Genomic DNA, 14,022 nt, shown 5'->3' on the forward strand with positions numbered 1-14,022 from the left:
GAAAATGGTCCAGACTTTGTTGTATTTAATTCTTCATATTAGCTCAGTACTGCTTTAATTGGTTTCTTGGTTGAATTGACAAAGATGTTAAGTTTATACCTGATATAGTTATGGTCTCAAATCATGGAGAAACACTTAATCTACCTCTCTCAGACTGGTGACTAATTCCATTGCATGTTTTCCACCCAGTTGTTATTCAGAAATCAAATGTACCAAGTGGTCATTTAAATCTGTCATGTCACCAACCACCAGACTGATTTCCTGATTTACCACCTCTTCAGTCAGAGATATTCTTCCTGTCCACTGTCCCATATAGAATATTATCCCATAACCCCTACAGAGATATTTTTCCTGTCCACTGTCCCATATAGAATATTATCCCATAACCCCTACAGAGATATTTTTCCTGTCCACTGTCCCATATAGAATATTATCCCATAACCCCCCACAGTATCCTGCAGCAGTTATTCACACTTCCCCTTGTCTGTGCACAACTAAGAAGGACAACCTCATCTCTGTTATAAGGTGATAGACACTAGTTTTCCAAGCTCTTTGACTTTTGAACCCACAGGATGTCCAGATTCTGCTTTAAGTCCCTCAATTTTTGAGACAGAAATCAGACAAGAGTGGTCTCCCCTTGGATCAAGGACTCGTTACCAAATCCAATCACTCATAACAGATGTGCATGAAACTGTGGGAAGGGATATGGTGAGTGGCTCAAACTAGGATCAGGTAGATAACTGAAATTATTGTAAAGCTGCTAAGTGATTTGGGAAGGTTACATGGCATGGACCTCACTATAATCTTAGATTCAGATAAACCAGTACAGTCAAGGGTCAACATAATATATGAGTTTCATCATCAGATTTTTATACTGGTTCTTTTCCTGAAAATCCTTTCAGCTTGGAGAATCATTCTATGGTCAAATGGGGATAGTCCAGGAAAGGAGCTTGTGTCCTGGCAAATTCTCTTACTCAATCTTGTCCATTAATGGAATTCTCTAATACTGGAGTTTCTCTGGAAGCCATCTTTTATAACCTGGACTAATGGTCCAGTTCTTCATGGGTTAGTGATTGTAAAATTCTCTATCATAAATGTACCACTGCTGCCACCAAATTTTTTATGCTGTTGAGCTGGAACTGATTCTGTATGGACAAATGTTTTTAAAAAAAGCAGAAAGAAGAAGGAGAAGAGGAAGACGTGTTTTGTTCATGGTTTAATGGCACTTTTAACATGTCATTGGTTTAATCATGAAATTTATCAGTAACTCACCTCACTATAACCACCAGCCTTGACAAATATGATGATAAAAGATGCAACCACAAGAACAAGAAGTACAATCATGCAGGCACGATGAATCTGAAAATCAATAAATAAAAAGATTCAAAGTATGTATGACTGCATTATCATAATACTCCTACTACAATGAAATGATAACTGCTTATAGAACTTTGGACATTTGAAGCAATGAATGCAGATGTTTTTGGTTGAGATCTTTATGGGTGGGGGAGGTCTGCATCTGTTTAAGTTGTAAAGGTTATAGGAAAGGAAAGGTTTTATGGGAAGGGTTTATGCATGGACCAAGTGATAAGGATCGAAGTAAGATAGCATATCTGATACAGAGAATATGAGTGATTTGGAGTAGATGAGTGATATAAAATATCTGATATTGTGTATACAAGTCATATGGAGTATCTGATACAGGGTATCTGAGTGATATGGTGTATCTGATACAGGGTATCTTAGTGATATGGAGTATCTAATACAGGGTATATGAGTGATATGGAGTCTCTGATACAGGGTACCTGAGTGATATGGAGTATCTGATACAGGGTACCTGAGTGATATGGAGTATCTGATACAGGGTATCTGAGTGATATGGAGTATCTGGGTGATTCATGCTTGGATTATCAAAGTTTTACAGTATGTTACTATAAACCAGCCAGAGACCGATTAGCTTGCAGCAAAGTGCTTGTTTTGCACTGTGCATACAACCTTGACTGATCACAAGAATAAGCGACACTGAATCTGGATTGCTGCAACTTACATAACTCTTCTTACATTCTTTCCATTCATACCAAATAATCAAATATATATAATAAACTGGATGTAATAAATTATTCCCAAAGCATTTTCTATGACTTTAATTCACACCATGGTAGCTAGGACATTTTTTCTACAAAGTGACAGGACTAGATCATCCTGCAGTAATGTCATTTCTATGTAACTGTCTTGGCTACTACATTATTTTTTCTTTTTATTTAAGGTTGTTTTTAGGAATTGTGGATATTATTATCTCCTACATATAACCATCAGTCTGACCATAAATCAATGGATACAAAATCACAAAACTAACTTTACAATACTTATCTATATGCTGTCTTAAGTAAGAGGAGTTTTATTTTCGCTTTCTCTCATGGGGTCCCCAAAGGAAGGTTTCAAAGCTCACTTGATTTGACATTCAGATACTAAAGGTGCAGTTTTTTCTTCTTATAAAACTGTACATACTGGATATACAGTCAATCTATGCAGTGTGTTATGGTGTGAGGATTGAACATGGGGGATAATCTAGGAAAAGGGCATTATAAAATTAAATTAAAGTGCAATGTTTGAATTAATTCTTCTCCCAGAACATTAATACTGTAATAATCATGCAGTCACAGCAGGGAGACATGATGCATGTGTTATATATATCTATATTGTGTTTAATTTTTGTTCATAATTGATGAATGTTATGATCATGTGTAAATGAGGTATTACATAGCTAATTTTTGTCCATGATTGTAGATTATATTTTAATATAAAGATGCTATAAATAGGTTTGTTTACTTGGGTTTGGGTTGTAGACCCAGTCTTGATAATGAATCTGTTTACAGTTTGAGGAAAGTTTCCACTGGTATGATTGAGTATTGCAACATATATCTGGAATGTTGTTGTTGTTGTTGTTGTTGTAGGGTTTAATGCCACTTTTCAGCACAAGATAGGCTATACATGGCGGCTAGTATTAATGGTGGAGGAAGAACCCGGAAAAACCCCGGAAAGAACCACCAACCCATGAGAAGCTACTGACAAGCTTTCTCACATAACCACATTAGCCGAATCCGAGACTCGAACCGACGCAGACAGAGGTGAGATGGCAGTGATCTGTAACGGTGAGCGCTTTAGACCACTCGGTCACTTGGGGCCCCATATCTGGAATGTATTACGACATATATCGCATGAGGATGAATTGTAACATAGAGTTGTAACAGCGTTTTTGAGACGTATATAATGAGTGAAGCAAACAATTATTCCTATTCCTATTCTTATTTTATTTTTAGTTTGCAGAAGTATGTAATGTTATGTTTAGATTTAATTTTAAAGGAATAATTTATTAAAATTATTTATTGGAAATACAAAGTGCTCATATTAATATTTGGATTGAACACTATTCGGGGGATTATTGTGAATTCATTCAAAGACAATCAGAACAATGCCATTGGGACATACCAATACTGTTGGAACTTCCATCATATTCAAGGCTATTGGTACATCAGCACATTCAAGACTTAGAATTTATTTGGTACATTAAAAATTAGTTTGGACTTGTGGAAGAACTTATAGGGTTACTTGGGATTTAATTCACAAAAATGTAAGTTAAATTTTCAATTTAGAACTTTTAGAATTAAGTAACTTATGATTAAATTATTTAATTTTTTTACAAAACTTGTTGGTTTTGCTTCTTTCTTTTACTTACTAAAAGACCAAAGAGTCCTAACACATCATGTCAGAAGTTAAGGTTCTAGCTTCAAGATCTAGGTAGAAGGCATACTTCCATTTTAAATCAGGCAATACATGCATGTGAAAAGCTTCAGCATCCAGGAAGAAGGCATAGGTAGTTTACAAAAAGTTTCAAGATTTGCAAGGGCAAGCTAGGGAAGTTGATCAAGTTTGAATTTGGGATCAATATATTACTTAAAATATAATTTTCCATCTAGTATTAACATGCTGAACTTTGATGGCATATTCTCTCTTATTATTTACCTGAAACCAGACTTTTTCACCGAATAATTTGGAGTCGGGCCAAACAGGTTTGTAGAATCGTGCCATCACAATCCCTATGCTGGCTAGTAAGATCCAAGCAACAATCATCAGGGATCCTGCAATAGAATGAATATATCAGTATCTACCTGTGTACAATTCTCACCCAAACATGTACAGTATAGACCCAATGATAAGGCATCCTGTAATAGGATGAATACATCAGTATCTACCTGCGTACAATTCTCACCCAAACAGGTACAGTATAGACCCAATCATAAGGGATCCTGCAATAGGATGAATACATCAGTATCTACCTGTGTACAATTCTCACCCAAACATGTACAGTATAGACCCAATCATAAGGCATTCTGCAATAAGATGAATACATCAGTATCTACCTGATGTGTACAATTCTTACCCAAGCATGTACAGTATAGACCCAATCATAAGGCATTCTGCAATAAGATGAATACATCAGTATCTACCTGACATGTACAATTCTTACCCAAACATGTACAGTATAGACCCAATCATAAGGCATCCTGTAATAGGATGAATACATCAGTATCTACCTGACATGTACAATTCTTATCCAAACATGTACTGTATAGACCCAATCATAAGGCATCCTGTAATAGGATGAATACATCAGTATCTACCTGTGTACAATTCTCACCCAAACATGTACAGTATAGACCCAATCATAAGGGATCCTGCAATAGGATGAATACATCAGTATCTACCTGTGTACAATTCATACCCAAACATGTACAGTATAGACCCAATCATAAGGCACCTTGTAATAGGATGAATACATCAGTATCTACCTGTGTACAATTCCCACCCAAACATGGTACAGTATAGACCCAATCATAAGGGATCCTGTAATAGGATGAATACATCAGTATCTACCCGTGTACAATTCCCACCCAAACATGTACAGTATAGACCCAATCATCAGGCATCCTGCAATAGGATGAATACATCCGTATCTACCTGTGTACAATTCATACCCAAACATGTACAGTATATAGACCCAATCATGAGGGATCCTGCAATAGGATGAATACATCCGTATCCACCTGTGTACAATTCTCACCTAAACATGGTACAGTATAGACCCAGTCATCAGGGATCCTGCAATAGGATGAATACATCCGTATCTACCTGTGTACAATTCTCACCCAAACATGTACAGTATAGACCCAATCATAAGGGATCCTGCAATAGGATGAATACATCCGTATCTACCTGTGTACAATTCTCACCCAAACATGTACAGTATAGACCCAATCATAAGGGATCCTGCAATAGGATGTATACATCCATATCTACCTGTGTACAATTCCTACCCAAACATGTACAGTATAGACCCAATCATAAGGCATTCTGCAAAAAGATGAATACATCCGTATCTACCTGTGTACAATTCTCACCCAAACTCAAGAATGTCATCCATCATATGTTCAGGTCATACTAGCAACCTTAATTGCTCCACACTTACAATGCCAAAATTGTAACAATGACATTACATAAATAGACAAATGGACAAGGAAGGAATCTGTATCAATAGTAACAATGACATTACATGAAAAGACAAATGGACAAGGAAGAAATCTGTATTAGTAGTAACAATGACATTACATGAAAAGACAAATGGACAAGGAAGGAATCTGTATCAATAGTAACAATGACATTACATAAATAGACAAATGGACAATGAAGGAATCTGTATCAATAGTAACAATGACATTACATGAAAAGACAAATGGACAAGGAAGGAATCTGTATCATCATACATATTGTTTCATCACTCCTGTAATGCTTTATGTCTTGTATCACCTACTGTATGTCTTTCTATCCTGGAGGAGTAGCAATTAAAGTTCTAATTTGACTCCTGTGGCAGCCACATTGAATATCAGATCATAACAGTTTTTACTTAAGACAAACTAAATACTGTAAGATCTTCTGGTGATCACTCAATGCTGAGCATGATAACACTTTCTGATTAGGAGCAGAAATAAGAATATTTTCAGGATAGCTATGGTGCTGTCTATTCTGGAAGAACTATTTTAATCTATGACAAACAAGATGTATCATAAAAAATCTTCTGGTGGAAACCCCATGTCAATATGATGTCCTGTTTAAGAGTAATGGTAACATGGTTTAAAAGATGGCTGATGTGGTGACCATACTGGAGTTTGACCAGGACCAACTAGACATTACATGAAGCTAGGACCAACTAGACATTACATGAAGTCAGGACCAACTAGACTTTACATGAAGCCAGGAACAACTAGACATTACATGAAGTCAGGACCAACTAGACATTACATGAAGCCAGGACCAACTAGACATTACATGAAGCTAGGACCAACTAGACATTACATGAAGTCAGGACCAACTAGACATTACATGAAGCCAGGACCAACTAGACATTACATGAAGCTAGGACCAACTAGACATTACATGAAGTCAGGACCAACTAGACATTACATGAAGCCAGGACCAACTAGACATTACATGAAGCTAGGAACGACTAGACATTACATGAAGTCAGGACCAACTAGACATTACATGAAGCTAGGACCAACTAGACATTACATGAAGTCAGGACCAACTAGACATTACATGAAGCTAGGAACAACTAGACATTACATGAAGTCAGGACCAACTAGACATTACATGAAGCCAGGACCAACTAGACATTACATGAAGCCAGAACCAACTAGACATTACATGAAGCCAGGACCAACTAGACATTACATGAAGTCTTTTACAATTTTGGAAGAAGTGTTACCATGTACAGTGTGGGATGTAGTGTTTACATCTACAATGTGGGAAGAATTGTTACCTTGTACGATGTGAAGAAGTGTTACCATTTACAATGTGGGGAGAAAATATTACCATTTACAATGTGTGGAGAAAATAATACTATGTAAATTTGGGAAGAAAATGTTACCATGTACAATGTGGGAAGAAGTATTACTATGTACAATGTGGGTAGAAAATGTTACCATGTACAATATGGGAAGAAGTATTACTATTAACAATGTGAGAAGAAAATGTTACCATGTACAATGTGGGTAGAAAATGTTACCATGTACAATATGGGAAGAAGTATTACTATGTACAATGTGGGTAGAAAATGTTACCATGTACAATGTGGGTAGAACATGTTACCATGTACAATATGGGAAGAAGTATTACTATGTACAATGTGGGTAGAAAATGTTACCATGTACAATGTGGGAAGAAGTATTACTATGTACAATGTGGGTAGAAAATGTTACCATGTACAATGTGGGAAGAAGTATTACTATGTACAATGTGGGTAGAAAATGTTACCATGTACAATGTGGGTAGAACATGTTACCATGTACAATATGGGAAGAAGTATTACTATGTACAATGTGGGTAGAAAATGTTACCATGTACAATGTGGGAAGAAGTATTACTATGTACAATGTGGGTAGAAAATGTTACCATGTACAATGTGGGTAGAACATGTTACCATGTACAATATGGGAAGAAGTATTACTATGTACAATGTGGGTAGAAAATGTTACCATGTACAATGTGGGAAGAAGTATTACTATGTACAGTGTGGGTAGAAAATGTTACCATGTACAATGTGTGGAGAAAATAATACCATGTAAATTTGGGAAGAAAATGTTACCATGTACAATGTGGGAAGAAGTATTACTATGAACAATGTGAGAAGAAAATGTTACCATGTACAATGTGGGAAGAAGTATTACCATGAACAATGTGGGTAGAAAATGTTACCATGTACAATGTGGGTAGAACATGTTACCATGTACAATATGGGAAGTAATTCTTGCCACATTCCTCAGTGACAAGTCCATGCTAGATGATAAGTTCATCCACTAGTTTGACCTAGATTGGTTCATGTTTAAATAAGAAACCATTTTAAAATAATAAGCTGACCCACCCGCCTGGTTCAAACAGACAAGGCAGATGCCTTCTCTCCATTGTCATGGCTACTCATAGGAGAATTAATCTTGAAGACATATATAGTCAGATATATGCACTTTATGGCCTTACCATGAACTTTGGCTAGGTCCACATTTTTGGAGTATGCTTTCAGGTCCATCATAGACTGAAGATCTGCCTTCACTTTTGAAAACATTGGATTAATGGTATGCTCTTGCTTGGCATCTAAAATTACAAAAGTACTTATAAAAGACATCACATGAATACACATCAATCCATTCATGATAATGTCATAAAGACAAGAAACTGGTGCATTTTGCAAATGTGAAACACATCTGTCAATTCATGATGATATCATAAAGACAAGAAACTGTGTGCATTTTGCAAAATGTGAAAACATTTATCAATTCAAAATAATGTCATAAAGACCATAAATTTTCTGCATTTTGCATCTGTCAGAGATGATTCTTCTATATTAATTAGGACCACAATACAGCCCAAATTTCCATTGCCAGCCCTAAAAAAAAAATTTAATATCTTAATTTGAAAGTAAGTCAGTCTTATTTCATAGAACTTTTCACACATTCCATTCATATCTGTAATGTACATTGGAACCTTACTTTATTATTTTCCTTATCAGAAGTCATCTTAAAAATAAAAAAGCTTGGCATTGTGCATTACTGAAAAGTTGTGAGCGGATAGCTCCCCATTTGTATTGCATCTGACATGTATTCCTTCCTTAATTATAACAATGTTTGTGACTAGCTCTTTGGATAGTTGACAATATATATTGATAATGGTCAACACGTTTTGGGCTTTGAATTGCTTAAATTCAATACACTGAGATTCATCTGCCAAGGTATACAGGGGTAGAAATATTTGGAAAATCCATGGTTGTCCCTCGGCTATAAGCTTTGAAAAATTGGTTGCCCAACCGATTTTCTAGTGGCCTGGTAAATTACTGTACAAATCCGAATTAGATAGATAGATAGATTTGCAATTAATTACTTGTAAATTGTAATTGGTCCCTCAAATGGAAAGTTTCACACATGTTTACATGTTCATACAGAAAAATCTATTTGAGATTAACCGATAAACAAACAATTTCCTTTTTCAGATGGTGTCTTGTAGTCCAATAAATGTGAGTCCCCAAACCTGTAATGGTATTTATTATCATATGAATGCAGATTCAGGGGCTGACTTATCAGACTACTGGTAGGTGTCCTAATGTCCATGAGCTTTCTAGTAGTAGTTGACCACCCTAACCAGAAACTTATTTATATTTTATGTTTATCTAAATTTGCATCATTGCATGTGTCAGATATGTGTTTCCTACAAAACATGCACTGTGGTCAAGGTTCATTCATGGGTCAAATATGTGTGTCCTATTAAACATGCACTCCGGTTCAGGTTCATTCATTGCCTTTAATACCAATGTACCCTTTCATTACCCTTAATACCAATGAACCCTTTCATTACCCTTAATACCAATGTACCCTTTCATTGCCCTTAATACAACTATGACAGGGCAACCATCAGTACAGAAAACCTTTCCCAGATTTTATGAGTAAATCATGTTTCTGTAAAATTTGGGATATTTTTGTACTGCATACATAACTTAATTTATCACACAATGTTAACACATTACTTACAAAGCATTATCACAAAATGTTATAATATCATGCCAAATGTAGGTCACACTGTTATAAAACCAAGAAATATTTCATAAGAACATTGAGTTAATACAGTTCAAGTCATCTGATAAACTGAATGTCAAACATGTGTTCATCAGAAATATTTATAAAATTCATTGAATTCTACGTAATACATCTGTAACATTAAGGATCTGATTGCATATTATATAATTCATATTGTTTCATATCATCTTTTCTGACAAGAGCACTGACTAAAGATCCATTACATACAATGTAGATAACAACTCACTTGCTGGTCCTTTTCCTTGTGCAAACATGAGATACCAGTCTTCATTGAGGTCAAAGAAGGTTGCAGCTGAGACAGCAGCTCGCTTTTTACGTCTGCCACTTGAAAAATTGGTAGCTGTTTTGGCTCGAGAAAATGAGCAAGTAAAGACTCTATCTACCACACTTCCACCAGCCATTCCAGTAATACCATATTTAGGCTGTAAAGTGATTAAGCACCATATTTACTTGCTTATAAGACAATTCCAATTACAAACTGCACAAACCCATATCTGCCATTGCATAATGTACAGGCAGATCTGGATCTGTAGTTGTTGAGAGTAATCAGTAAAACATTAACATAGACCATGATCTGAAGGTGCATTATGTTATGGTAGATCATGATCTTTGTTGTTTGCAGTTTGACTGACTTATAAGCAAGTAGATACAGTAGCTTAAAGCAATATGTTTAATTGTATGGATATTTCATCTACATTAGGAACATCTTCCATCATTCCTCAAATTATTGAAAATGACAATTTCCTTTTTTTTATAACGGGGAAAAAATTGATTTTGATTGATTTTGCAGGTAGAAGTCTATGCTTCCAATGCAAATAGCATAGGGTCATCCAACATCTTCAACACAATAGGCCACATGGCCCATACATGTAATGTTCATGGCCCATACATGATATAAGCAGAGATTGACAAATCTAGCCTGACTCCCATGACAAGCTCAAATTTGTATGGCTCTGTGCATTCAATGCCACATGCTGCTTGAGGGAGGTGATCACAAGGTGATTCAGATTTGACCTACTGACAAGTGTGATGGTCACCCAAATTATATTATGCTTTCAAGAACTGTAATAAGGTTAGATTATATTTCCTAATTTTCTTTAATGCAGAACAAAATGGCCACCAAAGTATCAGACTCTTATAACCAGCTCCTGAAACATTCAGAAATACATCTGTATAGAAGGAAATATAATAGTTCTAAGTGCTACCACTGCAACTAATATAGATTGTGCACAAAGTGTCAGGGTAACTTAGTAACCTCAGTCTGTGGATATAATTACAGATTTGCATGTTTGCAATGTTCAGACAATAGAACAGTAAAACAAATATGGCCACTTCTTCACTGTCTCAGTGGATCTAATCATTTTTCAAATCAGATTCATCAGATTCATTTTCAGGATTTACCCAAGAGGATCTCTTAAATGATATAAAGAATATAAGACACACTCAATCAGTACTGAGCAGAAATATTCACTTAAAAATAGATTCAACCTACCAAGATTGTGTAACACCAAAATACGACATGGCTGACTCCTCCACTTCTGGTATTACAGTACCAATTGTTTTCTCATAGACCTCAATGCTAATGTTTTGTGAAATAAATATTACTTTTCCTACCTCAGCATATAAGCCACACACCGTCATAGAGAACAATGTTAGATTGTCAATTTGACAAGGACAAAACCAGGTACTTCAATGCATTTAAGAGAGACAACTCTGCTGGAACTAGACAGGGGTAAGAGTTATCTAGTCACAAAAGACATTTTCAGCCATGTGTACCACATTTTTAAAAAAATCATAAAAAATACAAAATATGACCTAGATATGAATTAACATAATCTCACATGTTGCCGAGAGGTTTAACTTTTTTAAAGCCTAACAGAAAGTACAACTCTTACATACACCAATCACAGCTAGTGTTGTTGTTTATTTCTGAATACAATGTTCCCTACACCTTAAACTCTTCCCACCTGGGGTTGTACAATTAGTACGGTTATACCTTCAGTTCCAAGCTTTCTTAAAATCCAACATAATATGCAGAGTATAACAATCACAGCTGATTCCAAAAACATTCCTACAATCAAGGAATTCTTGGATGATTTACACTTCCAGCAGGGACACTCACATAATGGACTGATCTATAAATTCCATGGATACAGATTCTACGACAGTAACTCTCTACTTAACAACTGACAAAATTCATGTGCAAGGGCCAGGCTACACAGAATGGGTAAATTAGTTTATCAACACTTGTCATCAAATGGTAGAAAACACCAGTTTGAAATTAATTACCTCTCAGCCAAAGGCTTCAGCACTCATCCCTGAAGCCCACAGATCTCAAAATCCAGTCAACAGTAACACAGCTTTACATAAAATAAGCCAGATTGCAATCAATGTGGAGGAAACTCCAGGACCCCAGTTTATGATAGGTGCAACAAATTCTTTTGAGTTCCATGCAACCAATAACCAGACTTTCACCTCCATGCAGTGCTCAGTAATGATAGGTATTCTCCAGGACCAAGTAGAAAGATAGAACAGGAACTCTCCGCACTAAAATCAAAGAGTCTACACAGCATTCAAATGGATAAACCAGGTGCAAAAAAACTGTGCCAGGAGATCCAGACAATACAATAGACAAACATGTCAAAGGACCAAAATACATGAGCATGTCAGGGCACTTAGACCATACAAAAACCAACTATTAGAAAAAAATCATTATACACACAAACAGATGCAACCACACCAATTAAACAAGATGAGTCTCTTCTACAGGTATTAGATGGTCAGAGCCAAAAACTAGTGAAAGCACATGCTGTAAACACTGACCATCATGTGTCTCACTCAACATCAAATAATGAGGTACAGAAGTAACTGCTCTAAAGACAGTTCCTCCAATTACCCACAGCAATTAGCTAAATTAAATACAAATACTAAATACAGCAGTCACCAAACTCTTAGTCAGTCTAGTCATTGAAATCAAGAAGTCCAAGCAATGCATCTGAATCCTCCACCTGTCTTTTCTCATATGATCATCGATAATCAAAGGAGTAAGAACAAGAGGATTATATCAAACTGACGTAAAAACCCATAGAGCTGCAACTATTAATACTATTACAGAAAAAATATTGGAAATGGATATGTCACCATATCATAATGTAATTCTTCTCATTGGTGGCAACAATTACAGTAATGGCCAATCTTTGAAGGGCATTGATGATGATTATGAAAGCTTGTTGTATGCCATCAGGTCCAAAAACACAGAATGTAAAATAACCATCTCAGGTCCAAGAATGGATGTACTTAAGACTCCACTAAATGATACCCTAAGTACATTGAGTGAAAATTTACGAATACTCTTTGTTCAGCAATACAGGACCTTCTTCAAAGACAATGGAGTGAACCAACAATTATACCAATGAGACCAAATCCAATTGTCTAACAGAGGTACTGCCATGCTCCTTAGGAATATAGACCATTACATAAAACTTAGAAAAGGGGTTAGGCATTATATAGAGTCCGAAAACTGCTTGTATTGTAGAGAGCCCGGTCATGTAATACAGTGGCGTCAGTGCATGGAAAACAGATTCGTTGCCATCTTTGTAACGAACTAGGACATAAGCAAAAGTTGTGCACATACCAATAGGTAGAAGGCAGTGATGTGCAGGCTTATGCAACACATATCCAGCAACAAAATGCATTAGAATATGTGTATACTTTTCAATGTAATAATTATAATTCTATAAACAGATTTCAGGCACTATCTGATTTGTGTACAAAGTGCAACTTGTTAACATGTAAACAACTATGTGATACTATTTTCAAGATGGCCATTTTGGACGTCAGATCAACACCATTTTCATTTTTGACCAACTATAGTTCATAAGAGGTCTTTAGATGAAAACCCCAAGGCAACATTACTTTCATTCAGAAACATTAGAAATAAGAAAATTTTCAAACTGGCCATGATGGACATCAGATTAGCACAAATTTCATTTAGCGTCAACTAGAGATCATAAAAGCCTTTTAGTTTAAACCTAATGTTGATATGACCATCCATTCAGGAGGAGTTGATAGTATATTTTCAAGATCACCACTGTGGTGGTTTTATTGGTCATCAGACCAGCACCATAAGAAGTCTTCTGGCAATAACCGCATTGAAATGACTTTCGGTTCAGGAGGAGTGGCCGCCATACCAAGATTTTCAAGATGGCCATTGTGGCAGCTATATAGACATCAAGTCAGCACCATTTTCATTGAGGTGCAACCAGATACCATAATAAGTCTTCCAGTGAAAACTTCATGTCGATATAATTATTTATTCATATGG

The 14,022-nt window shown here is 35.9% G+C and overlaps 1 protein-coding gene across 3 annotated transcripts in view; it reads right to left on the reverse strand.

Moving 5' to 3' along the window:
- Positions 1-14,022, reverse strand: part of LOC149784929 (ferric reductase 1-like) — a 112,047-nt gene that overhangs the window by 22,078 nt on the left and 75,947 nt on the right. For all 3 annotated transcript variants that reach the window (XR_016425335.1, XM_089978557.1, XM_089978555.1), the window contains exons 8-11: positions 9,925-10,120; positions 8,092-8,205; positions 4,024-4,139; positions 1,273-1,359 (exon numbers count right to left, since the gene is read on the reverse strand). Coding sequence is in view for 2 of the 3 variants with exons in the window: in XM_089978557.1 (XP_089834683.1) it covers positions 1,273-1,359; positions 4,024-4,139; positions 8,092-8,205; positions 9,925-10,120 (513 nt within the window). In the remaining variant the exon portion in view is untranslated. The remainder of the gene's footprint in view (positions 1-1,272; positions 1,360-4,023; positions 4,140-8,091; positions 8,206-9,924; positions 10,121-14,022) is intronic.

Source organism: Sinohyriopsis cumingii, chromosome 13 (assembly GCF_028554795.1).
Source record: "Sinohyriopsis cumingii isolate HCF-2022 chromosome 13, ASM2855479v2, whole genome shotgun sequence".
Classification (NCBI taxonomy): Eukaryota; Metazoa; Mollusca; class Bivalvia; order Unionida; family Unionidae; genus Sinohyriopsis; species Sinohyriopsis cumingii.